The 26,780-nt window shown below is 40.0% G+C and overlaps 1 protein-coding gene across 8 annotated transcripts in view; it reads left to right on the top strand.

Moving 5' to 3' along the window:
* The window catches only part of NFATC3 (nuclear factor of activated T cells 3), a 150,152-nt gene that overhangs the window by 56,639 nt on the left and 66,733 nt on the right, over positions 1-26,780 (top strand). For all 8 annotated transcript variants that reach the window (XM_055299221.2, XM_055299225.2, XM_055299219.2 and 5 more), the window contains exon 4: positions 23,972-24,171. In XM_055299221.2, the coding sequence (XP_055155196.1) occupies positions 23,972-24,171 (200 nt within the window). The remainder of the gene's footprint in view (positions 1-23,971; positions 24,172-26,780) is intronic.

Raw genomic sequence — 26,780 nt, 5'->3', positions numbered from 1 at the left:
TTTCTTGCTTCGTTGTATTGACTAGGACCTCTAATACATTGTTTTGAGATGGAGTCTTGCTCTGTCGCCCAGGCTGGAGTGCAGTGGCACGATCTCGGCTCACTGCAAGCCCCGCCTCCCGGGTTCACGCCATTCTCCTGCCTCAGCCTCCCGCGTAGCTGGGACTACAGGCGCCCGCCATCACGCCCGGCTAATTTTTTGTATTTTTAGTAGAGATGGGGTTTCACCATGTTAGCCAGGATGGTCTCAATCTCCTGTCCTTGTGATCCGCCCGCCTCGGCCTCCCAAAGTGCTGGGATTACAGGCTTGAGCCACCGCGCCCGGCCACTATTGATTAGAGGTGGTAATGGAGGACATCCTTGTCTTTTTCCCAAACTCAGGGCAAAAAAGGATTCATAATTGTGCCATTAAGTAATTTGCTAGGGTTTGTTTTGGGTTTTTTTTGGGGGGGTGGGGGATACCTTTTATCAGACTAAGGATATTCTTTTATTCTAATTTGTTGGGAGGTTTCTATTTTTGTTTTTTGAATTCATGAATAGGTGTTGAGTGTTGTCAACTGCTTTTCTTGCAGACTTGTTTTCTATTTTAAGAATACAAGAAACGAACCATGCAGCCAGTGTCTGCCACTTGCTTGTTTTCTGTAATGTGGTAACTTAATATTAAAGTAAAATAGAGATAATGTTCTTTTATTATTAAATTGGACTGATACAGTCTCTTTTTTTATCATTTATGGTTAGGAAGTGTAGAATTATGTAACACTGTTAAGAATCTCCCTCCAAGTTACCATTTTTGGGGGTTTTACACATCCACAATATCTTTGTGTTGGTGGCGGGGGACTTCATAGTGCCTTCAGAGTGTACAAGTGAGAAATAAATGCAATTTAATCTCAAATGAAACTGAATTGTGTACTTGTTACTGGGAAACTAATCTTTAATAAATTTAAAATAGTCTTTAATGAATATTTAATCAGATTATTTTACTTTTTAGTTCTTATCTAAATATGGAAGAATTGTCTGTTTAATTAAAGCCAGTACCTTTTATTGGAATTACCTGATGAAAATGCACATTTTCAGTTATTAGAATTGGAAGAGACTTTTGTAGGTCTTAATTTTCTGAATTTTTTTAGATGATTTAATATGGATTATCTGTATGTTTTAAAATAATGTTTGGGTTTTAGAAAAACAGTTTAGGCTGGGTGCAGTGGCTCACACCTGTAATCCCAGCACTTTGGGAGGCCAAGGCAGGTGGATCACCCGAGGTCAGGAGTTTGAGACCAGCCTGGGCAACACCGTGAAACCCCACTCTACTAAAAATACAAAAATTAGCTGGGCCTAGTGGCGCATGCCTGTAATCCCAGCTACTCAGGAGGCGGAGGCTAGAGTATCACTTGAACTCGGGAGGCAGAGGTTGCAGTGAGCCGAGATCGTGCCATTCCAGCCTGGGCAACAAGAGTGAAACATTCCATCTCAAAAAAGAAAGAAAGAAAGAAAAATAGTTTGAAAGAATTTACTTTACTGTGAACATTTGTCTAAAAAGTGCTTGAAGACAAAATGCTATTTAAATTACTAATTTCAATGGCATTTTGTAGGTCCATGCTGCTATTAATTGCAATAATTTACTTTTTGTAGTGTTTTGTAGTTTACAAAATGTTTTCCCAGAGTTTACCTTTTTTTTTTTCTTTTTTCTTTTATGAGACAGTGTCTCACTCTGTTGTCGAGGCTGGAGTGCAGTAGTGCAATGTCAGCTCGCTGCGACCTACGCTTCCTGGGCTCAAGCAATCCTCTCCACCTCAACTTCTCCCATGTCTGGGACTACAGGGGCACACCACCATGCCTGGCTAATTTTTGTATTTTTTGTAGAGATAAGGTTTTGCCATATTGGGCAGGCTGGTCTCGAACTCCTAGGCTCAAGTGATCCTCCTGCCTTGGCTTCTCAAAGGGCTGGATTATAGGTGTGAGCCACCACGCCTGGCCTCGGAGTTTACATTTAATCTTTGTAAAAGTTCTTTGGAAAGGGCAAAGCAAGTACAGTCATATGTCACTTAACACCAGGGATATGTTCTGAGAAATGCGTCACTGGGCAATTTCCTCATTGTATGAACACCATAGAGTGTAGTTATACAAACCTAGATGGTATACCCTAATATGTGGTATAACCAGTCACAGTGGCACCATGCTTGCAGTCCCAGCTACTTAGGAGGGTGAGGCAGGAGGACTGCTTGAGCCCAGGAGTTAGAATCTAGCCTGGGCAACATGTTGAGAGCTTGTCTCTTAAAAAACAACAACAACAAAGATTTACTTAAGAAAATATGATATAAAATACAAAAATGGTATACCTGAATAGAGCACTTACCAATAATGGAGCTTGTAGGACTGGAAGTTGCTCTGGGTGAATCAGTGAGTGAATAGTGAATGAATGTGAAGGCCTAGGACATAACTGTACACTACTGTAGACTTTCTAAGCACAGTACTCTTAGGCTGTACTATGTTTATAAAACATTTTTTTTTTTTTTTGAGACAAAGTCTCGCTCTGTCACCCAGGCTGGAGTGCAGTAGCGCGATCTCGGCTCACTGCGAGCTCTGCCTCCCTGGTTCACGCCATTCTCCTGCCTCAGCCTCCCAAGTAGCTAGAACTACAGGCGCCTGCCACCACGCCTGGCTAATTTTTTGTATTTTTAGTAGAGACGGGGTTTCACCGTGTTAGCCAGGATGGTCTCGATCTCCTGACCTCCTGATCCGCCCACCTCGGCCTCCCAAAGTGTTGGGATTACAGGCATGAGCCACCATGCTCAGCCAAATTTTTTTCTTTAATAATTAACTTTTTCGCTTTATAAGTTGTGAATTTAAAAAAAATCTTTTGTCCTTTGTGGTAACACTTAGCTTAAAACACAGACACGTTGTACAGCTGTACAAAGATATTTTATTTCTTTATATCCTTATTCCATAAACTTTTTTCTATGTTCAAATTTTTTATTTTTGTTTTTTTTTTTTACTTTTAAAACTTTTTTGTTTAAAATGCTGACACAAACACACATGTTAGCTTAGGCCTTCACAGGGTCAGGAACATCAAGATGTCACTAGGCACAATAGGACTTTTTCAGCTCCATTATTACCCATGGGACCACCATTATATACGGCCTGTCATTTACCGAACCACTGTTATGTAGCTCATGACTGTACATTTTACAGGTGATCTGAGATTATGTATGTTGTAGTTGGCAGAGAGGTCTTAAGTCCAGGTCTTTTGACTGTCGTTTCTCTTTCTGTTTTACCATATTACTTCTTACACTGTAATTATCTCATAATTTCTTAGTATATTTCATTTTCTTTTTTTTGAAACAATGTCGCTCAGTCGCCCAGGCTGGAGTGCAGTGGCTAGATCTCCTCTTACTGCAAGCTCTGCCTCCTGGGTTCACACCATTCTCCGGCCTCAGCCTCCTGAGTAGCTGGGACTACAGGCGCCTGCCACCACGCCCAACTAATTTTTTTGTATTTTTTTAGTAGAGACGGGGTTTCACCGTGTTAGCCAGGATGGTCACGATCTCCTGACTTCGTGATCCGCCCTCCTCGGCCTCCCAAAGTGCTGGGATTACAGGCGTGAGCCACCGCGCCCGGCCGTATGTTTCATTTTCTAAAATACTTTCACGTTATCTCATTTAATTCTCCAAATAAACTCTTTTAGAAAGCCTAGTCTTTGACTTAAAGTCAGATACTCTTTCTCTTACTTTAAAAAAAATTTTTTTTTTCTTTGAGACGGAGTCTCATGCTGTTGCCCAGGCTAGAGTGCAGTGGCCCACATCTCAGTTCACTGCAACCCCTGCCTCCCAGGATCAAGTGATTCTCCTGCCTCAACCTCCCAAGTAGCTAGGCTTACAGGCACCCACCAACACACCCACCCAGTTAATTTTTGTATTTTTAGTAGAGATGAGGTTTCATCATGTTGGCCAGGCTAGTCTCGAACTCCTGACCTCAAGTGATGCACTGCCTCAGCCTCCCAAAGTGCTGGGATTACAGGTGTAAGCCACTGTGCCTGGCCCCTGATGAAAATCTTAATGCTTGTTTACTATTAGTATAGTTCAAGCTCTCCTTCCTTGGATTAATCATGGTAGCCTAACTACTGTAACTAATAATCCCCAATTCTCAGTGGTTTAAGACCAAAAAAATTTTTTAAAAAGTTTATTTTGCATTTTCTTTCAAATTGTTACTCAGGAATCCAAGATATGTTCATCTTTTGATGTCTTCTTTGATGCACAGCTTCTACTGTCCCTGGGAAAGAAGAAGGTGTATGGAAAGCACTCGAGATACTTAACTACATTAACCTGGAAATTACTATCAGTTATCACCACTTACAATTTTTTGGCTAGAAATAGTCACATGGCCCTACTTACATGCAGAAGTACTGGGCAAAGTAGTCCCTGGCTGGGCAGCCTTTCCTCATCAAAACTCTGTATTCTGTAGTGTAATATAGAACTCTATACTTAAATCTTTGGTGGTTAGCTTGCCTTCTATGCCGCATGCTCCACACAGGAATAAATCATGGCTAAGTCACTAATACGGGCTCTAGAGCCAGACTGTTTCGGTTGAATCCTGGATTTTACTGTATCCTTGACCGAGTAACTTAACCTTTCTTTCTAGACCTTTTATTTAATCGTTCATTGCTTAATTTATTCACCTATCTATCCATTTACTCATTCAATATATATTTTTTGATTGCTCACTATGTTATAGACAATATTGTAGGTGCTAGGGATGCAGAGATGAACAAGACAGACAAAACTCCTGTCCTCAAGGGCCTTTCTCACTTTATACTGAGAGAGACAATGAGTAAATAAACAAAACATTAGAATATAGTAAGTGCTATATTGGAAATTAGTATGTGATGCGATAGAGGTTAATTATGAAGAGAACTTTACCTTGGGATTTTTTCTTTATAAAATGAGAATAATACATAATAATATCATCTACCTAAGAGCTGTTGTGAGGAGTAAATGAAACATTGTGAGGAACATGGCATGGTACCTTGCACATTGTAAATGCTTAGTAAAAGTTAGCTAGTATTATTACTTAGGTTTCTTTGAACAGTTTGACCAACACTTCAACACCGATGAAGAGTATGTAGCAGAATAAGATATCTACATTGGCATCCTAGAATTAAGCTAGGTTTGTTACTGACATTTTAAGGAGTTGTGAATTAATCGGCTAGTGATATGTGAAAATGGAAAGTAGAAGGGTACTTAAACATCACTTATAATGATCTTCCTGTTATTCTGCAAAGGACAGTTTCAAAAGAGCTAAGAAATTTCTGAAATACATATTTTTTGAAATGATGAAGGAATGCAAGCTGTGGTGCTGTTGGAAAATACCATCTACCTTGTAGCCAACTGACAAATCAACTTTTTCTTTTCTTCAAAAGAAGTCATCTGATTCATTAATATGGTCACCAAATAATACATTCAAAGCAGTTTGCTAATGTAGCTGGGGATTCACTGAGGGAAATCAGACATGTTGCCTACTCCCATGAACTTTATTGTCCATTGAGACTTGCAAATAAGATAGTACCAATAAAGTATGATAAACGTTTAATGGAGGAAATTCAGATCTTTGTGAGAGCAAATAGAGACCTGAAATTTGATAGAGTTGAATCAGGTACTTATTTTTTATTTCCACAAGAAAGAAGAGGGATTTTTATTTTTAAATTTTTATTATTATTATTGTTTGAGAGAGAGTCTCACTCTGTCACCCAGGCTGGAGTACAGTGGTGCAATCTTGGCTCACTGCAACCTCTGCCTCCCAGGTTTAAGCAATTCTCATGCCTCAGCTTCCCAAGTAGTTGGGACTACAAGGCTCATGCCACCACGCCTGGCTAGTTTTTTTGTATTTTTAGTAGAGACAGGGTTTCACCATGTTGGTCTGGCTGGTCTCGGAACTCCTGGCCTCGGATGATCCGCCCCAGTTGGGATTACTGGCATGAGCTACTGGGCCTGGCCAGAAATGGGACTTCTTATTTGAAGATAGTGTCTAGCTAATTAATAAGCAGACATCTAGGGAAAAGATAGATATTAAGGAGGGAAAAGTATTAAGTAGAGGGAAGGGTTTAGAGCTGCACTGTCCAAAAGTGGAATCCAGAAGCCACTAGCTACACATGGCTATTTCAATTTAAATTAAACTGAAATTAAAAATTCAGTTATTCAGTTGCATTGACAACATTCCAAGGTTTAGTAGCCACATGTGGATACTGACTATATTTTCTTTTCAACAGATGATGTCAGAGCAACTGGATATCCATGGGCAAGATAACAAGCCTTGACCTAAACCTTATATCTTATAAAATTAATACAAAATGATCATGGATTTTTTTTTTTAAAAATTTGGATATAGAGTATTTTACCCAAAAGCCTATTGAAATAAAAAAAAAAAGGAGTATTTTAGTGACTGCAGAAAGTTATCTTGGACATTACTGGTTTGGAAGCCCATAAGACAGAGACTATAGTATATTAATGAATTATTTATATATTTTATTTCAGTAGCTTTTGGGGTACAAGTGGTTTTTTGTTAAATGGATGAATTGTGTAGTGGTGAAGTCTGAGATTTCAGTGCACCGGTCACCCAAGCAGTGTACATTGTACCCAATATGTAGTTTTCTATCCTTCACCCCCTCCTATCCTACCCTCTTCTGAGTCTACAATATCCATTATACCACTCTTTATGCCTTTGTGTACCCATAGCTTTGCTCCCACTTATATGTGAAAACATACTGACTTTCCAGTGGTATTTGGTTTTCCATTCCTGAGTTACTTCACTTTGAATAATGGCCTTCAGCACCATCCAAGTTGCTGCAAAAGACATTATCTCATTCTTTTTATGGCTGAGTAGCATTCCATGATGTAGATATACCACATTTTCTTCATCTACTCAGTGGCTGATGGGCGTTTAGGTTGGTTCCATATCTTTGCAGTTGTTAATTGTGCTGTGAATAATGTATGTGTGCAGGTGTCTTTTTGATATAATGATTTCTTTTCCGTTGTATAGATACCCGGTAGTGGGATTGTCGGATTGAATGGTAGATCTACTTTTAGTTTTTTGAGAAATCTCCATACTGTTTTCCATAATTGTTGTATTAATTTGTAATTTACATTCCCACCAGCAGTGTACAAGTGTTCCCTTTTCATCACATCGATGCCAACCTCTATTATTTTCTTGACTTTTTAATGGCCATTCTGGCTGGAGGAAGGTGGTATCTCATCGTGGTTTTAATTTGCATTTACCTGATGGTTAATGATGCTGAGCATTTTTTTCATACGTTTGTGGGCCATTTGTATTTCTTCTTTTGAGAAATGTCTTTTCATGTCATTTGCCTACTTTTTGATGGGATTATTTGTTTTTTTTCTTGCTGATTTGAGTTCCTTGTAGATTCTGGGTATTAGTCCTTTATTGGATGTATAGTTTGCTAATATTTTCTCCCATTCTGTGGGTTGTCTGTTTATTGCAATGATTATTTCTTTTGCAGTGCAGAATCTTTTTAGTTTAATTAGGCCCCATTTATTTATTTTTGGTTTTGTTACATTTGCTTTTGGGGTCTTAATCATAAATTCTTTGCCTAGGGTGATGTCCAGAAGTTTTTCCTAGGTTTTCCTCTAGGATTTTTATGGTTTCGGGTCTTTTAAGTCTTTAGTCCATCTTGAGTTGATTTTTATATGTGATGAGAGATAGGGATCCAGTTTCATTCTTCTACGTGTGGCTGTCCTGTTTTCCCAGCACCATTTATTTAATAGGGTATCCTTTTTTCAATATATGTTTTTATATGCTTTGTCAAAGATCAGCTGGTTGTAAGTAGTTGGCTTTATTCCTAGGTTGTCTACTCTGTTCTATTAATCTACATATCTACTTTTATACCAGTACTATGCTGTTTTGGTTACTATAGCCATGTATAATTTGAAGTCAGGTAATGTGATGGTTCCAGATTTGTTTTTTTTTTTTGCTTAGGATTGCTTTGGCTATGCAGACTTTTTTTTGGTTCCATATGAATTTTAGGATTTTTTTTTTTTCTAATTCTGTGAAAGATGATGTTGGTATTTTGATAGGAATTGCATTGAATCTGTAGATTGCCTTGGGTAGTGTGGTCATTTTCATGATACTGAGTCTTCCAGTCTGTGAGCATGGGATGTGTTTCCATTTGTTTGTGTCATCTATGATTTTTTTCAGCAGTGTTTTGTGGTTCTGGTAAAGATCTTTCACCTCCTTGTGTAAGTACACTTCTAGGTATTTTTGTTGTAGCTATTGAGTTCTTGATTCGATTCTTAGCTTGGTTGTTGTTGGTGGCGGTGTGTAGCAGTGCTACCGATTTTTGTACATTGCTTTTGTAACCTGAGGCTACTGATTCATTTATCAAATCTAGGAGTTGGGCTGGCATGGTGGCTCACGCCTGTAATCCCAACACTGGGAGGTGAGGTGGGTGGATCACTTGAGGTCAGGAGGAGTTAGCGACCAGCCTGGCCAACATGGTGAAACCCTGTCTCTACTAAAAATACAAAAATTAGCTGGGCGTGGTGGTGGGTGCCTGTAATCCTAGCTACTTGGGAGGCTGAGGCATGAGAATCATTTGAACCTGGCAGGCAGAGGTTGCAGTGAGCTGAGATCATGCCACTGCATTTCAGCCTGGGTAACAGAGTGAGACTTTGTCTCCAGAAAAGAAAAAAAAAATCTAGGTGTCTTTTGAATAAGTCTTTAGGGTTTCCTAGGTATATGATCGTATCTTTGGCAAATAGAGATAGTTTGACTTCTTCTTTTCCAACTTAAATGCCCTTTACTTCTTTCTCTTGTCTGATTGTTCTGGCTAGGATTTCCTGTATTAATAAATTATAAGAAGTATATAGTACCCGCATGAAGTGGCTCACACCTGTAATCCCAGTACCTTGGGGCTGAGGAGAGAGGATCACTTGAGGCCAGGAGTTGGAGACCAGCCTGAGCAATAGTGCGAGAACCTGTCTCTACCAAAAAATAAAAATAAAAAATTTAACCAGGCAGGGTGGTACCCACCTGGAGTCTCAGCTACTTGGGAGGATTGCTTGACCCAGGAGGTTGAGGCTGCAGTGAGTTATGCACTGTAGCCTGGGAAACAGAGCAAGACCTTGCTTAAAAAAAAAAAAAAAAAAAAAAAAAAAAAAAAGGAAAAAGGAAAAAAAGGCTATATAGTTATAAAATTGGGTTTTATTTAGCTAAAAAATATTAGCATTGTAGGAATTACTTGAGATATGCTACTTTTTTCAAAATGTGAAAATCAGTTGGAATTGTCAATTTTTAATTTAAAATAGGTAATAGTAACTCTATGTAACATACTGTTTATAGACAAAGATGAGTATTCTTTAAGAGGTTTTACATTGTCTTTTTAGTAAATAGTGCTGGAGCAATTGGACACCCATAAGGCAAAAGAATAAACCTTAACCCAAACCTCACATCTTTCTCAAAAATTAATTCAAAATGGGTTGTGGATTTAATTATAAAACATAGGTCAGGCACCTGTGACCCCAGCATTCTGGGAGACTGAGGCGGGCAGATGAGCTGAGGTCAAGAGTTCAAGGCCAACCTGGCCAACATAATGAAGCCCCATCTCCACTAAAAAATACAAAAATTAGCTGGGCATGCTGGTGCTCACCTCTAGACCCAGCTAGTCTGGAGGCTGAGGCAGGAGAATTGCTTGAACCCGGGAGGTGGAGGCTGCAGTAAGCTGCTATCATGCCGTTGCACTCCATCCTGGGCAACAGAGCGAGACTCCATCTCAAAAAATAAAATAACATAAAAAATAAAGCATAAAAATATAAAACTTTTAGAAGAAAACAGGAGAAAATCTTTAAGATCTCAGGCTAAGCAAAGATTTCTAGAACATAATACCAAAAGCACCATACCTAAAAGAAAAAAATTGACAAATTGGATTTCATCAAAATTAAAAACTTTAGCTCTGTGAAAGATGCTATGAAAAGGATGAAAAGACAAGCTACAGACACGGAGAAAACGTGCAAAGCATATATCTGTCAAAGATCTTGTATCTAGAATGTATAAAGAACTCTCAAAACTCAACAATAAAAACAATTCAGTTAGAAAATATGCCAAAGACATGAACAGACATCACCAGCCATTAGGGAAATGCAAATTAAAACCACAATGAGTTATCATTATATACGTATTAGAACAGCTAAAATAAAAAATAGAATACTAAATGTTGTCAAGGATGCACAGAAACTGGATGCTTCATAAACTGCTAGTGAGAGTTAAAATGATACAGCCACTCTGGAATATCGTTTGTTAGGTTCTGAAAAAAACTAAGCTTCCCATATGCCCCACCAATCTCACTTTTGGGCATTTATAACAGAAAAAAAAACAAAAACCTTATGCTTACACAATAGCAGGTATGTTAATAATATTCGTAACAACTATGTATTATCATTATCATCATCATTATTTTTTTTTTGTAGACACAGTGTTTCACCATGTTACCCAGACTGGTCTTGAACTCCTGAGCTCAAGTGATCCGCCCACCTTGCCTTCCTAAAGTGCTGAGATTACAGGCATGAGCCACTGTGCCTAGCTTCAACTTCATTTTTTTTTTTAATTTTTTAGACGGAGTCTCGCTCTGTCACCTAGCCTGGAGTGCAGTGACTCCATCTCAGCTCACTGCAACCTCCGCCTCCCAGGTTCAAGAGATTCTCCTGCCTCAGTCGCACGAGTAGCTGGGATTACAGGTGCCTGCCACCAGGCCCAGCTAATTTTTGCATTTTTAGTAGAAACGGAGTTTCACCATGTTGGTCAGGCTGGTCTGGAACTCTTGACCTCAGGTGATCCACCCGCCTCGGCCTCCCAAAGTGCTGGGATTACAGGTATGAGCCACCGCACACGGCTGCCTCAACCTGATTTAAAAAAATTTTTTTTGTAGAGATGGCAGTCTCACTATGTTGCCCAGGCTGGTCTACAACTCCTAGTCTCAAGTGATCCTCCCACCTTGGCCTCCCTGCCGTGGGATCACAAGCTTGACCCACTGTGCCTGGCCTAACAACCAACTTTTCTTTCTCTCTTTTTTGTGTGTGTGTCAGGGTCTGGCTCTGCAGATTGCAGATCACCCAGGCTGGAGTGCAGTGATGCGATCTCAGCTCACTGCAGCCTCAGACTCCCAGGCCCAAGCCGTCCTCCCGTCTCAGTCTTCCTAGTATATGGGACTACAGGTGTACACCACCATGCCCAGCTATTTTTATGTTTTTTGTAGAGATGGGGTTTCACCATCTTGCCCAGGCAGGCTGGTTTTGAACTCCTGAGCTCAAGCAATTCATCCACTTCAGCCTTCCAAAGTGCTGGGATTACAGGCGTGAGCCTCCACGCTCTGCCACACTTTGTTTTTAATAGCCCAAGGTTAGAAACAAACCAAATACATGAATAAACTCTGGTGTATCCATACAATGTACTACCACTCAGCAATATAAAAGAATAAACTGTTGATACATGCAACAACTTGGACAGTTCTCCATAGACTTATGCTGAGTGGAAAAAAGTCAATATACTATATGATTCTATTTATGTAATATTTTCAGAATGACAGAACTGTAGAGATGGAGAATAGATTGGTGCCAGGAAATGGGGTCAGGTTGAGGGGTGCAAATATGAAGGGGTGGCTCAAGAGAATTTCTTCATATCTTGACTGTGGTAGTAGTTACTTGAATCTATATATGGGATAAAATTGCATAAAACTATACACGCAAATGAATGCATGTAGAACAATGACAGCTGAATAAGATCTATAGTCTAGTTAGCAGTATTATATCAGTGTCAATGTCCTGGTTTTGATATTGTACTAACTACAGTTCAATATTGTGGGTATATGTACTGTATTATAGTTGGGGGAAGCTAGGTGCAGGGTACATGGGGCTATAGTATCCCTTGTCTGCTTAGGATCAGAAGTCGGAAGTGTCTTCTGAATTCCAAAATGTTCCAGTGAGCATTTACTTTGTGTGTCATATCAGTGCTCAGAAAGTTTCAAATTTTGGAGCATTTTGGATTTTCAGATTAGGGATATTCAACCTGTAGTACATATACATACTATTTTTGCAACTTCCTATGAGTCTAATTATTTAAGAAGAATGAAAGTTTTAGCCAGGTGTAGTGATGTGATTCTGTAATCCCAGTTACTTGGGAGACTGAGGCAAGAGGATCACTACTTGATCCCAGGAGTTCAAGGCCAGCCTGGGCAACATAGCAAGACCTTGTCTCCCAAAAGAAAAAGAAAAAAAAGGATTTTTTTAAAAAAGCTTATATATTATACAGTGATAAGTTTTATTAAGGTATACATATTTTGAATCTTATCCCAAAAGTTACTGAAATTTGAAAAATGAAGTTTGTATTATTTTTTCATTTTTATGCATACTTTCGTTTTAAGCAATCTATATTATAGAAATTTAATTTTGTATTTTTAGTATTCCTACAGTGTGTTGTCATGGGTCTAATATATTTAGAGCCCATCCACCCAACTAATTAGCAGAACTGATAATGGAACTGCTCTTATTGAAGTTGCTGTAGTCTGTCCTGTAGTGACCTTCAGGCTTTAACCCTCCAGCTTTAGTTAAATTAAGCAGGCACAGACCTTTGCTATGGAAACGATACAGAAACATAACAAACAGCTTGGCTTACTTTTTTCTGCGAAGCAGAGGGTGGACTGAAGAGAATACTGATACTAGTGAAAGTTTTTAGAGACTAGTGTTAACAGTAGTAGTAATTTATTTATTGCCTGCAACATAAATGGTTCTCTGGAAATCAGATGGGATAATAGTCTAATTAGTTTATTTGATCTTCCTTTAAAAATCTCTCAGATAGAAAGGCATAGCCCTATTTTTCTTATGCTATGGTATTATACATCTGGAACAGATGTTGGTCAAAATATGTGTTACGAAATATATTCCCTTTGAAATCTTAGTGATTACCTTCCCCCAACATCAGTTTATTTTATCAAAGTATAAAAAGCAAGTGGCTTATGACTTTGCCAAGCTGTTATACATGTCAGCCATCTAATATGACTAGGATTCTTTGGTATAGAGTACTTGCCAGTATGTTATTTGATATCTGGATAACTTAATAGGTAATAGCAAAATTTTTTATTTGTATCTCTATTTTAGATTTAACTACCTCATTTTGACCAGCTACTTTAATGCCCTATAATTTTTTTTGTTTTGTTTTTTCCTTTTCTATATAAAAGCAAATTGCCTACAGTTCTTTTAAAAATAATGTATTGACTAACTTCATGAGTTACTTTGCTTCACCAAATTGTACTCTGTTATTCTAAAATTCTTTCAACAATGATTGAATGCCTGTAATGTGCTAGGCGCTCTGTTAGGCTCTGGAGATAACAAGATGGATACTGTCCTCTTCACAGTGCTCACAGGCAAGTGGTAAAGTTGTTGCTGTTTATTTCTCCACCTGATGAACAGTTGGTCATGTAGAATAATTTGTTAAATTTATGATTAAACATGAAAGAGCAACAGGTATACCAAAAAGGAATGACTAATCACTTAATAGATGAATGTGAGGAAGTTGCCTAATCATTGTTAGCTTCAGATTCTTTATCTGTGAACTGAAAAAAAAAAAAAGAAAAAGACATATAGTCCACAGGAGTTTTAGGATGCAGTGAACTATACCCACTCTCTACCTTCATTTTTTTTACCTTTGGGTATAAATCTGGATGAATCTCATGTGGCATTATTACTTACCCCATCTGCCGCCACATAAACCAAAAGAATAATGGCTGAAATTTGGTTTTGCACAGACACACATAAAATATATGCCCAAACTTTTCCAATTTCTTTTTAGTTATTGATTTATTTAAGGTTTATTTATTTATTTATTTATTTAGAGACAGAGTTTTGCTCTTGTTGCCCAGGCTGGAGTGCAATGGCGCGATCTTGGTTCACTGCAACCTCCGCCTCCTGGGTTCAAGTGATCCTCCTGCCTCAGTCTTCCTGAGTAGCTGGGATTTCAGGCGTTCGCCAACATGCCTGGCTAATTTTGTATTTTTAGTAGAGATGGGGTTTCTCCATGTTGGTCAGGCTGGTCTCGAACTCCCGACCTCGGGTGATCCACCTGCCTTGGCCTCCCAAAGTGCTGGGATTACAGGTGTGAGCCACCGCGCCTGACCTAGTTTTTGTTTTTGTTATTGTGATCATATTGGCATTTTATAGTTTTATGGAATAGTTTCTATTAATTAAAGCTTTGAAATTTATTAATTTTACACTAAAATGTGTAAAAAAATTACAAATGAGAACACTGATAGATTTTTTGACTACATAAAAATTAAAATATATACAGAAAATGGAAACATAGATGTAATAAATTGAACACGTTTACTTTCACTAAACATAAGACAGCTGTAGCTTAAGCCTGCTGGCAGGTGAGAAAGAACCAATAAGCAAGCAGCACAAGTCATTTTGCATCTGAGAACTCTGGAAAGGTTCAGGAATTTGAGGTACTGGATATCTCTGGAAGTGGGATGTGAGGTGAGACTGAAAACAAGAAGATTGGATAAAAAGTCTATAAAAGAAGGAGTGAAGACTAGGCGTGGTGGTTCACACCTGTAATCCTAGCACCTTAGGAGGCTGAGGCGGGTGGATCACTTGAGGACAGGAGTTTGGGACCACTTGGCCAACATGGTGAAACCCTGTCTCTACTAAAAATACAAAAAATTAGCTGGGCATGGTGGCTCATGCCTGTAGTTCCAGCTACTCAGGAGGCCGAGGTAGGAGAATTGCTTGAACCTGGGAGGTGGAGGTTGCAGCGCCACTGCACTCCAGCCTGGGCAACACAGTGAGACTCCATCTCAAAAAGAAAAAAAAATTAAATTGAATTTAAAAAGGAGTTAAATTTCCCAGATGTTTCTTTCCTGTGTGGTACAGCCTAGTGATAATGCCTGTCTTACCCTGAGAGAATCTGGTGATTCTGTAGAGAGAATGAAGTGGAGGTTCTAGATTCTAGAAGAGCTAAAGGCAAGGCTTAATGATCTGTTCTTAAAATGGGGTGGGGGTGGAACGGAAGGCATAATGGAAGTCTGCATACTGAATAGTGAGACCTCTGACCGTTTTATTAGTTCCCACAATGCTTGCAATAGGTTTATTATGCTCCCTAGGCAGAAGACTGCAGGATGTGTTTAGGCAAACTCACTGGTCCAGTAGAAAAGACCTGTAGATTCTAAGAAATAAACTTTACTTTTAACATGTTTAAGTTACTGTTACTTTGGATTTTTGTTTATGCAGAAAAAGGAAATATAATTAAAATACACTACATGGCTGAGCTGCAAGTAACATGTATACAGTTATAATGCGAACATTGAAAGTTCAAAAGATAATATATCTAACCTTGAAAAACATTAGGAAATAGCAGTATTAACATGTTCCTTAGAAATATGGAAGTAAGTTCCAAAAGAAACAGTGAAAAGGGTTACAAATGGTTCCCTTTTGAGGAGCAGAAATTGATCAGAATTGGTGATAAATGGAAAACAAAACCATATTTATAACTTGTAAGGCAGACAAAGGGTTAATATGCTTAGTATATCTAAAGGGCTTGTAAAATTAATAATACTAAAATAGAAACAGAAAATGAGCAAATCATATAAACAGCCACAAAGGGGAAAAGTTGTCTGTGTAGACTATTACCACTTCTCTGTTCTTTGCTTTTTTGATAGGTTAAAAGTGGTTTTCTTATTTATGTGATATCTAATAAGATTGAGCATTTTTCCATTTATTTATTAGCTATTTTTTCCTGCTTTATATGCTCTACTTATATCCTTTGAGAAGGGCAGTTGGAATTACGATTTGTCATCTTCCTTGAATCTGGAATTGTTTCTGCAGTATGAATTATAATAAAGAATCTTGCCTGTTGCAAAACATTATAATAAACCTTTGGTGGTTATATCCTGAGGTCTTTGTGCCTCTTTGTTTACAAGTCTTCTAGATCAGTGGTTCTAAACTCTATCAGACCTAGCCCCACTCAAAAAAAAGACCCACATCCATTTTGTAATGCTACTTTATTAACTTGAAATGGAAATTTAAAGATAATACAATTAGGCCAGGCACAGTGGCTCATGCCTGTAATACCAGCATTTTGGAAGGCCAAGGCAGGAGGATCACTTGAAACCAAGAGTTTAAGACCAGCCAGGGCAACCTAGTGGGACTTCTATATCTACAAAAAAAAAAAAAAAGCTAGGTTTGGAGGCACACTCCTGATGTGCTAGCTACTGTAGAGACTGAAGTGGAAGGATCCTTTGAGCCCAGAAGCTCAGGGTTGTGATGAGCTATGATTGTGCCGTCGCTATCTAGCTTAGGTGACATAACGAGACCCTGAATCAAAAAAAAAAAAAAGTGATATAATTGACTACATGTATAATTTTAAGAATATCAGTTATAATGCAGTACTATTAAGAGAAAAATAAATATATAAACTAAATTATAGTTGATGTGGTTTGGCTATGTCTTCACCCAAAATCTCATCTTGAATTGTAATCCCCATAATTCCCACGTGTGAAGGGAGAGACCAGATGGGGGTAATTGAATTATTGGGGCGGTTTCCCTGTGCTGTTCTCTTGATAGTGAGTTCTCATGAGATCTGATGGCTTTGTAAGTGTTTGGTAGTTTTTCCTGTATTCATTCTCCCTCCTGCCACCTTGTGAAGAAGGTGCCTTGGTTCCTCTTTACCTTCCACCATGACTGTAAGTTTCCTGAGGCCCCCTAGCCATGGGGGACTGTGGGTCAATTAAACCTCTTTCCTTTATAAATTACCCCATCTCGGGCAGTTTCTTATAGCAGTATGAGAATGGACTAATATAGTAGTTTAAAAGTATGGCTAGGCATTGTAGCTCACACCTGTAATCACAGCTACTTGGGTGGCTGAGGCAGGAGGACGTTTGAGTCAAGGAGTTCGAGACCAGCTTGAGCAAAATAGTGGGACCCCCATCTTAAAAAAAAAAAAAGTTTCAAAGTGAAAAGGCTTGATAATGACTATAGAAGATACAGTGAAGTAGTTGGACACTTAACACCTGCTTAATAATGACTATAGAAGACACAGTGAAGTAGTTGGACACTTACACCTGCACTATCAGTGTGAGTGTTGCCAGGTACAAAGGCAGGCGTGTTGATCATCACCTTAAATTCCCTGAGTGGCATTACTGACAATGACATGATTTTCTGAAATGATGAACTCTTTACATGGTAAGTTGTACTCATGAAAAATTCATGTATGTTAAAATTGCATCATTTGGGGGTATTAATATATATATACTAAGTAGTTCTAAGTTTATAAACATTTTCCTTATACATGAATGTCTGATGGGATATTCTCAAATTCTGTGAGATGTAGACGATTCACTTTGAAGAACTATAGTTATCCCATGTATTGAGATAAAGTTGAATCTCTGGCCCCTTCTCCTTAAGTACCTATAGTGCACCTCACTTATCATGTTGGCAACTAAACACATATTCACAACATTTAAAAAATGCCTCTGTTCCACCACCACCCTCCCCTGCAGAGGGTGATACTGTCCAAGTTAAGAAATACCATTCTAAGCCGGGCACAGTGGCTCACGCCTGTAATCCCAGCACTTTGGGAGGCCGAGGAGGGTGGGTCACCAGAGGCCAGGAGTTCGAGACGAGCCTGGCCAACATGGTGAAACCCCGTCTCTACTAAAAATACAAAAATTAGCTGGGTGTGATGGCAGGCACCTGTAATCCCAGCTACTCAGAAGGCTGAGGCAGGAGAATCACTTGAACCTGTGAGGCGGAGGTTCCAGTGAGCCTCGACGGCGCCACTGCACTCTAACCTGACAAAGTGAGTGAGGCTCTGTTTCAAAAAAAAAAAAAAAAGGCCGGGTGCAGTGGCTCACGCCTATAATCCCAGCACTTTGGGAGGTCGAGGTGGACGGATCACTTGAGGTCAGGAGTTCAAGACCAGCCTGGCCAACATGGTGAAACGCCGTCTCTGCTAAAGATACAAAAAAAAAAAAAAAAAAAAAAAAATTAGCCGGGCATGGTAGTATGTGCCTGCAGTCCCAGCTACTAGGGAGGCTGAGGCAGGAGAATTGCTTGAACCGGGGAAGTGAATATTGCAGTGAGCCGAGATCACGCCACAGCACTCCAGCCTGGGCAACAGAGCGAGACTCTGTCTCAAAAAAAAAAAAAAGGTATAATTCTACTGGATATTAAAGCATTTGCTCAGAAGAAAAAGAAATACCATTCTAGACCAGGGGTTATCAAACTGTGGCTTTTATAGGCCAAAATGGGCCCTACACCTGGTGTTTTGTTTTTAAAGAGAAAGAGTCTTGCACTGTCGCCCCGGCTGGAGTGTAGTCGTGCAATCATAGCTCACTGCAGCCTTTAACTGGCCTCAGAGGCAGGAATAATCCTCCTGCCTCAGTCTTTCAGGTAGCTGGGACTACAGGTGCATGCCTTCACGTCTGGCTCTACCTGTTTTTGTACAGCTTGTGAACCAGGAGTGGTTTTTATACATTTTTACATGGTTGGAGAAAAAAATTAAAAGAATACTATTTTCTGATGTGAAAACTATGTGGAATTCCAAACTAACCATCCATAACGATTGTTTTTCATTTATGTATTGACTGGTTACTTTTGTGTTACAACGACAGAGTTGAGTAAGACAGAGAACATAAGTGGCACTCTCATCACTTCACACTACCGCTCAGGGCAGTACAAATCACAGTGATGCAGTTAAAACGCAATAGTGTTTCAAGTGCCACAAGTATTGCTGCATTGGGACTTTAAAAAAATAATAATCAGTACATACTCATCATGTCAAAACAAGAAAAAGCAGATATCGAATGTCATTCGTTTGAGGCACAGTGGACTGTGTGTTATCTTGTTATCAAATTAGATAGCAGGCTGGGTGCAGTGGCTCACACTTGTAATCTCAGCACTTTGGGAGGCCAAGGCAGGTGGATCACCTGAGGCCAGGAGTTCAAGACCAGCGTGGCCAACATGGTGAAACCCTGTCTCTACTAAAAATACAAAAATTTAGCCGGGCATGGTGGCGCACACCTGTAGTCCCAGCTGCTTGGGAGGCTGAGTCAGGAGAATCGCTTGAACCCAGGAGGCAGAGGTTGCAGTGAGCCAGGATTGCGCCATTGCACTCCAGCCTGGGTGACAGAGTGAGACTCCATCCCCCCCGCCAAAAAAAAAAAGTTAGATAGTAAAGCATTGTGTTTATTATGCCATAGCATTATGGCTGGGCTAAAAGCATATACATCTTGGCTGGATGCGGTGGCTCAAGCCTGTAATCCCAGCATTTGGGAGGCCGAGGCGGGCGGATCACGAGGTCAGGAGATGGAGACCACGGTGAAACCCCGTCTCTACTAAAAATACAAAAAAAAAAAAATTAGCCGGGCGTGGTGGCGGGCGCCTGTAGTCCCAGCTACTTGGAGAGGCTGAGGCAGGAGAATGGCGTGAACCCGGGAGGCACAGCTTGCAGTGAGCCGAGATCGTGCCACTGCACTCCAGCCTGGGCGACAGAGCAAGACTCCGTCTCAAAAAAAAAAAAAAAAAAAAGCATATACATCTTATGTAGCCTCACATTTCCATATAGATGTCTCACTGTTACCTCGACTATGGTGTGACCAGCATTGACAACATTAATCTTTTTCCAAAATCAGTGACTTCACATTATTATTATTATTTTTTGAGACAGAGTCTCGCTCTGTCGCCCAAGCTGGAGTACAGTGGCCCAATCTTGGCTCACTGCAGGCTCCGCCTCCTGGATTCACTCCATTCTCCTGCCTCAGCCTCCCAAGTAGGTGGGACTACAGGCACCTGCCACCATGCCCAGCTAATTTTTTGTATTTTTAGTAGAGACGGGGTTTTACCGTGTTAGCCAGGATGGTCTCGATCTCCTGACCTTGTGATCTGTCCGCCTTGGCCTCCCAAAGTGCTGGGATTACAGGTGTGAGCCACCGTGCCCAGCCCACATTATTATTTTTTTAAGAGACAAAGTCTCACACTCTGTCGCCCAGGCTGGAGTTTAGTGGCATAATCATAGCTCACTGTAACCTTGAACTCCTGGGATCAGGCAGCCCTCCCACCTCAGCCTTCCAAGTAGCTAGGACTACAGGAGCACACCACCATGCTCAGCTAGTGTGTGTGTGTGTGTGTGTGTGTGTATGTGGAGATGGGGGTCTCATTGTGTTGTTGGTCTTGAACTCCTGGCCTCAAGCAGTCCTCCTGCCTCAGCCTCCCAAAGTGTTGAGATTACTGGTGTGAGCCATGATGGCCAGCCTTATACTTTGTTTCCTAGTGATACCATCATTCTCCTGGGTACTGAAGCTCAGATCTGACTTATTCAATCCCTCTATTATTCTGTGTATAGTTAGTTACGAAAATCTCTTTAGGGCCTTCTAGGAAAGATTCATTCATCCTTTCCATTCATTCATCCCTTTCCATTTCTATTTTCTATTTATGATCCTGCTTCCACCCTAGTTTAAACTTTCAGCACACATGATTTTAGTGCCTCAGCCCTCTTAACTTGTTTCCATGATTTCATCCTTTGTCATAGAGGCTTAATTGATTTTTATCATATGCTTACCTGAAGCTCCTGAAAGGGCAGGAATTTATTCTTAATATAGGATGTAGGCAAGCACAAGATAAGGAGACTCAGATATTATATTTTAAATATTGTAGTCTCCTCTCAGGGAACTGACCTTTACGTATCTGAATCAAGTCAAGTAATATGAAGATCAGAGGGAATGATATTTCAGAGGCATAAAATATTAAGTGTGAAAGCCCTGACATTAGGAATGAGCTTGAGTGGTTCATACAATAAGGCCAGCAAGGCTAGAGCAGACTGTGGAAAGGGTAAGGCCAACAGTTTAGCCAGGGCCCTAATCATCTTATGCTGTGTAAACCATCATAGGGAATTTGAATTTGTTCTAAATGTGGAGGGAAGCCATTAGAGAGTTCTGAGGAGGGGAGTCAAAGTTATCCAATTCATGTTAACAAGTTTATTCTGACTCTTGGATAGAGAATGGGCTATAGGGCAACAAGAGGGAAGACAGAGAGCAGTTACAAGGCTATTGCAATAGTCCAGGCTTTAATTGCTTCTTTATAAATGTTACAGGACTGAAAACTATCCTGGGTAAAATTACATTACCTAATAATAGGCAAAAGTCTTAATGTCTTCTTCTGGGTACAGGGAGGATAACCAATAAATTGTGAAGTTGCCTGGTTACAAATTCCACTGTAAAGCCAAGGCTGGGCAAGTAGGCGGGAATAAAACTCACCTGTAAGACTCCACCAAATACAAGGAGGCTACCATCCCAAGGAGGAGGAGGCATGGCAGGAGAAGTGAGACCCCCTCATTTCATAGTTTTACCTGCCGAAGGCAGAAACCCTTAGGCACTTAGGCTGTCATTTACAAAGACTGAAGTATTATCAGGAGAGCTGAAAGAAGTCTCTCCAAGCCAATCTCAAAAAACCCAAGATCTAGTAACATGGCTGAAGAGATACCCTGAGGCTCAGAAATAAAGAGCAAGACTGAAGAGCATAGAGAACTCCTCGTAGATTAAAAAATCATCAGCCAGGTGGTAAATCAGAAGAAGGTCTTCCAACAGTTTCAAGGACCAGAGACTTGGTTGTGAAGCATAGGTAGATCTCTGGAATCTGGCCAGCTCTCAGATTCCTCACCAGGCAGAAGAGAGAGACATTCCACCCGCCAGGCCTTTAAAGCCAGTGCTATACTGAATCAGACTATAGCTTCAGTTGAAGTCCAGACACAGTTTAAGAACTATGACCTTACAAAAGAAATAGCATGCCCCTTTCTGGAGGTAAATACTTTCTGCTTGAGTCTCTAGACTTTTTTTATACTAAATGTCCATTAAAACAATAAACAACCGTACACACACAAGAAAATGTGGCCCACATTAAAGAGAGAAAACACTCAATGGTAGCAGACTGAGAGAAGGCTTAGATTAGATATTGGAAAGAGACTTTAGAATTACTATAATAAGAATCCTAAATTACCTTGAGGAAAAGGTGGATTCCGTATACATGAAAAGATGGAGGAATTTCAGTAGGGCAGAGACAGTTTTTTATTTTAAGTTAAATGGACTGGCTGGGTGCATTGGCTCACGCCTGTAATCCCAGCACTTTGGGAGAAGGGTGGATCGCCTGAGGTCAGGAGTTTGAGACCAGCCTGGCCAACATGGTGAAATCTCGTCTTTACTAAAAATACAAAAATTAGCTGAGTGTGATGGCAGGTGCCTGTAATCAATCCCAGCTTCTCGGGAGGCTGAGGCAAGAGAATCGCTTGAACCTGGGAGGCAGAGGTTGCAGTGGACTGAGATCGTGTCACTGCACTCCAGCCTGGGGGACAAGAGTGAGACTTCATCTCAAAAACAACAACAACAATAACAACAAAAACAAAAACAAATGGATAATGATGGGGACAAAGATACAAGAGAAGAAAACTGCAAACCAATATCATTCATGAATATACATGCAACAGTCTTCAACAAAATGCTCAGCAACCAAATCCATCAGCACACTACAAAAGTTTATACACCATGATCAAGTGGGATCTATCCCAGGAAAGCAAGAGTGGTTCAAAATATGAAAATTAATCTATGTAATATACCACATTAGTAGAATGAAGAGAAAAACCATGTGGTCATCTCAGTTGATAGAGAAAAAAACCTTTGACGAAATTCAGCAGGCTTTCATGATTTAAAAAAAGCAAAATAGCTGGGCACAGTCACTCACACCTGTAATCTCAGCACTTTGGGAGGTCGAGGCGGGCAGATCACCTGAGGTCAGGAGTTCAGATAGGCCTGGCCAACATGGTGAAACCCCATCTGTACTAAAAATACAAAAATTAGCCGGGAATGTTGGTGGGTGCCTGTAATCCCAGCTACTCGGGAGGCTGAGGCAGGAAAATCGCTTGAACCCAGGAGGCAGAAGTTGCAGTGAGCAGAGATCGTACCACTGTACTCCAGCCTGGGCGACAGAGCGAGACTCCATCTCAAAAAACAAAACAAAATGAAACAAAACAAAGCAGCAAACTGAAAATAGAGGGAAACTTAGTGTGATCAAGAGGATTCTTGAAAAACTCACACCTAATATCATACTTAATGGTTAAAGACGGAAAGGTTTCCCTCTAACGTCAGGAACAAGACAAGGATGCCTTCTTTCACTACTGCAATTCAGCCTTATGCTAGAAGTCCTAGCCAGAGCAATTAGGCAATAAAAAAGAAAAAAAAAAGCATAGAAAACAAAGGTACAGACAGATTTTCTCTCTCAGTCTCTTTCTCTCTCTCCTCCTTCTCTCCCTCTCTCCCTCTCTCTTTCCCGAAGATTGTTGAAGTTGTTTGCTTAAGTAGGCATTTAACTTGGTTGGAGTCAGCCTGGAAAACTTGTCTCCCTGTGGTTGGTGGCAGCTCAAAATCTCATTTCAGTTTTAGCCTTAGCTAGGCTGCTTGGGGTCTGTAAGTTTATACTTATAAAATTGTAAGTTTATAATATATGGAATAGGGGTTTTCAGACTCTTTCTACTAAAACAAAGTGTCTCCGATTTAACAGTCTGTTAGAGGACCTTCCTATATACCCAAATCTTTAGGTCCGGTCTGAATGGTTAATGTTGCCCAGAGTACAGAATCAGTATTTCTTTTGTGTTTTCTATAGCAGTCAGAAAGCTTTGTACAGTTTTGGTTGATCTAGATACTTATCTTAAAAAAAAAAAAAACTACATTCCTTTATGTAACACATTCCAGTGTTTTATTTATTAAACTAATTTGGAAATTTGGAGGGCTGCTCACTGGTTACTTTTGTTTGTATTTTTTGAAATAACATTTTGTGTATCAATAGTATATGATAGAGATATAATAGACTTACAATTGTTGACATATTGTAAAATGCATGGATAATGAATTGTGCTTTTCTGTGTTTCTTTTTCCTGATTAGCTCCTGGGCTATAATGAAAAGCCGATAAATCTACAAATGTTTATTGGGACAGCAGATGATCGATATTTACGACCTCATGCATTTTACCAGGTGCATCGAATCACTGGGAAGACAGTCGCTACTGCAAGCCAAGAGATAATAATTGCCAGTACAAAAGTTCTGGAAGTTCCTCTTCTTCCTGAAAACAATATGTCAGCCAGGTATTTTGAAATATACCTAAAATGTGCAGTTCTTTTTTTCTCTATACTTTCAGAAAAAAGTAAATATATTTTTGAATATAAATATAAAATATTGTTCTAAATGGCATTACGTAAATAATGTACATTTAGTACATTTTCTAAGAGTGGTAGCATATTTCCAGAAGGAAAATTCAATTCAGTAAGTGTTTTTATACTATATATTACCAGCCAAGCCATATCCTAGGTGATAGGGATATAAATACTGTATCTGGACTTTCATCAAATGGCTCACAGTTTATCTAATAGGGTAGACAATAAATAAACAATTATGATACAATTATGATTGTTTTATTTCCTTAAGGAAAACTTTTGACTTTACCTCCAGGCATCCCACTTGACACATTTCCAAATAAGATGAGGTGGCCAACTTCTGAATGAGAATGCAATAGAGTTTTGTACAAAAGGATTAGTTAGGATTATATATAGTTGCCTGTAATAGAAACCTGATATGCAGTGGCTTGAACAGTTAGAGGTTTAGTGTTTTATCACATAAAAGAAATATACAGATAGATATTTTAGGGCTAGCACAGTAGCTGCATAAGTCATTAGGGCCCCAAGCAAGTTTTTTCTTCTTTGCCATCTTTAGCATGTGGTTTCCATCCTAAAGATTGTCTTATGATCTAAAATGGCTGCTGGAGCACTAGCCATGACATCCTTATTACCAGAAGGGATAATAAGGAGAAAAGTGTGGAGGAAGGGTAAAAGGGAACTCCCACCGGTGTCAAATCCTCTTTTAAGAGCCTTTTCCTAAGACCTTCGTAACAACTCTGCATCTCATTGATCATGCTTATATGTAAGGAACACATGTTATATTTACCAGAACACATTGTCACCTCAAATAATTTAGGGAGGCTGAGCACCGTGGCTCATGCCTGTAATCTCAGTACTTTGGGAGGCCAAGGCAGGCAGATCACCCGAGCTCAGGAGTTTGAGACCAGCCTGAGCAACGTGGCGAAACCCTGTCTCTACTAAAATTACAAAAATTAGCCGGTTGCAGTGGCGCCTGTCTGTAGTCCCAGCTACTTGGGAGACTGAGGTGGGAGGATCACTTGCCCGGGAGGCAGAGGTTGCAGTTAGTCGAGATAGTGCCACTACACTCCAGCCTGGGCAAGAGTGAGATCCTATCTTTTAAAACAAAAAACAAAGCAATGTAGGGGCCTGTTACTAAGGAAGAAGAAAAGAAAGGATATTGAGTAGGCACCTATCAATGGGTAGTAGGCACAACCAGACATGGGAAACTTAGATTTTTATTACAGAAATTGTTTCAAACTACACTACAGACCTTTCTTTTTTTTTTAATTTTTATTTATTTTTTCGAGATGGAATCTCGCTCTGTGGCCCAGGTTGGAGTGCAGTGGTGCAGTCTCGGCTCACGCAAGCTCCGCCTCCTGGGTTGATGATGCCATTCTCCTGCCCCAGCCTCGTGAGTAGCTGGGACTAGAGGCACCCGCCACCACTCCCGGCTAATTTTTTTGTATTTTTAGTAGAGACGGGGTTTCACTGTGTTAGCCAGGATGGTCATGATCTCCTGACCTCGTGATCCACCCCTCTTGGCCTCCCAAAGTGCTGGGATTACAGGCGTGAGCCATCACTCCTGGCCCACAGACCTTTCTTAAGGCAGGAATAACATCCATCCCATGCTATTGCAAGAACAGTCCTATAAAACAAATTTCAGCTGGGCGCAGTGGCTCACACCTATTATCCCAGCACTTTGGGAGGCCGAGGCGGGCGGATTACCTGAGGCCAGGAGTTTGAGACCAGCCTGGCCAACATGGTGAAACCCTGTCTCTGCTAAAAATACAAAAAATTAGCTGGGTGTGGTGGCGGGCGCCTATAATCCCAGCTACTCGGAAGGCTGAGGCAGGAGAATTGCTTGAACCCCGGAGGTGGAGGCTGCAGTGAGCTGAGGTCACTCCATTGCAACAAGAGTGAAACTCCAACTCGAAAAAAAAAAAAACAAAAAAATCGGATTTCAGTCTTGAGCTCTCTTCACTTAAATTTATATTTAAATAAACTTTTTAGATGAGCTGAGTGTACCCCCTGAGGACATACAAAATGATATGTTTCTATTAGGTAAAATAAAAGTTGCCTCAATACATAACTTATTTTGGGCGGATCACTTGAGGTCAGGAGTTCGAGACCAGCCTGGCCAATATGGTGAAACCCCAACTCTACTAAAAAATAGAAAAATTAGCTGGGCATAGTGGTCCTGTCTGTAGTCCCAGCTGCTCAGGAGGTTGAGGCTTGAGAATCGCTTGAACCCAGGAGGCAGAGGTTGTTGTGACCCCAGGTTGCGCCATTGCACTCCAGCCTGGGCGACAGAGTGAGACTTAGTCTCAAAAAAACAAACAAACAAAAAAAACAAAAAAAAACCCCTTATTCTGTTATTTATTACCAGAAAAGTTAATATAAATTTAAATAAAATCTTATTTTTGCCTGCTTTGGTTCAAATGGACAGTACTCAAGAACCCAACCCAGCAAATCGTTGCATAGGGGCTATGACAGAGTTTTTTCACAGCAAAGGCAGACAGCTAGCTGATAATCTCTACTCTTAAATTTTTTTTTTTTTT

The sequence above is a fragment of the Symphalangus syndactylus genome, chromosome 11 (assembly GCF_028878055.3).
Source record: "Symphalangus syndactylus isolate Jambi chromosome 11, NHGRI_mSymSyn1-v2.1_pri, whole genome shotgun sequence".
NCBI lineage: Eukaryota > Metazoa > Chordata > Mammalia > Primates > Hylobatidae > Symphalangus > Symphalangus syndactylus.
The sequence above is the reverse complement of the archived record's forward strand: the minus strand, read 5'-3'. Positions and strand labels throughout refer to the sequence as shown.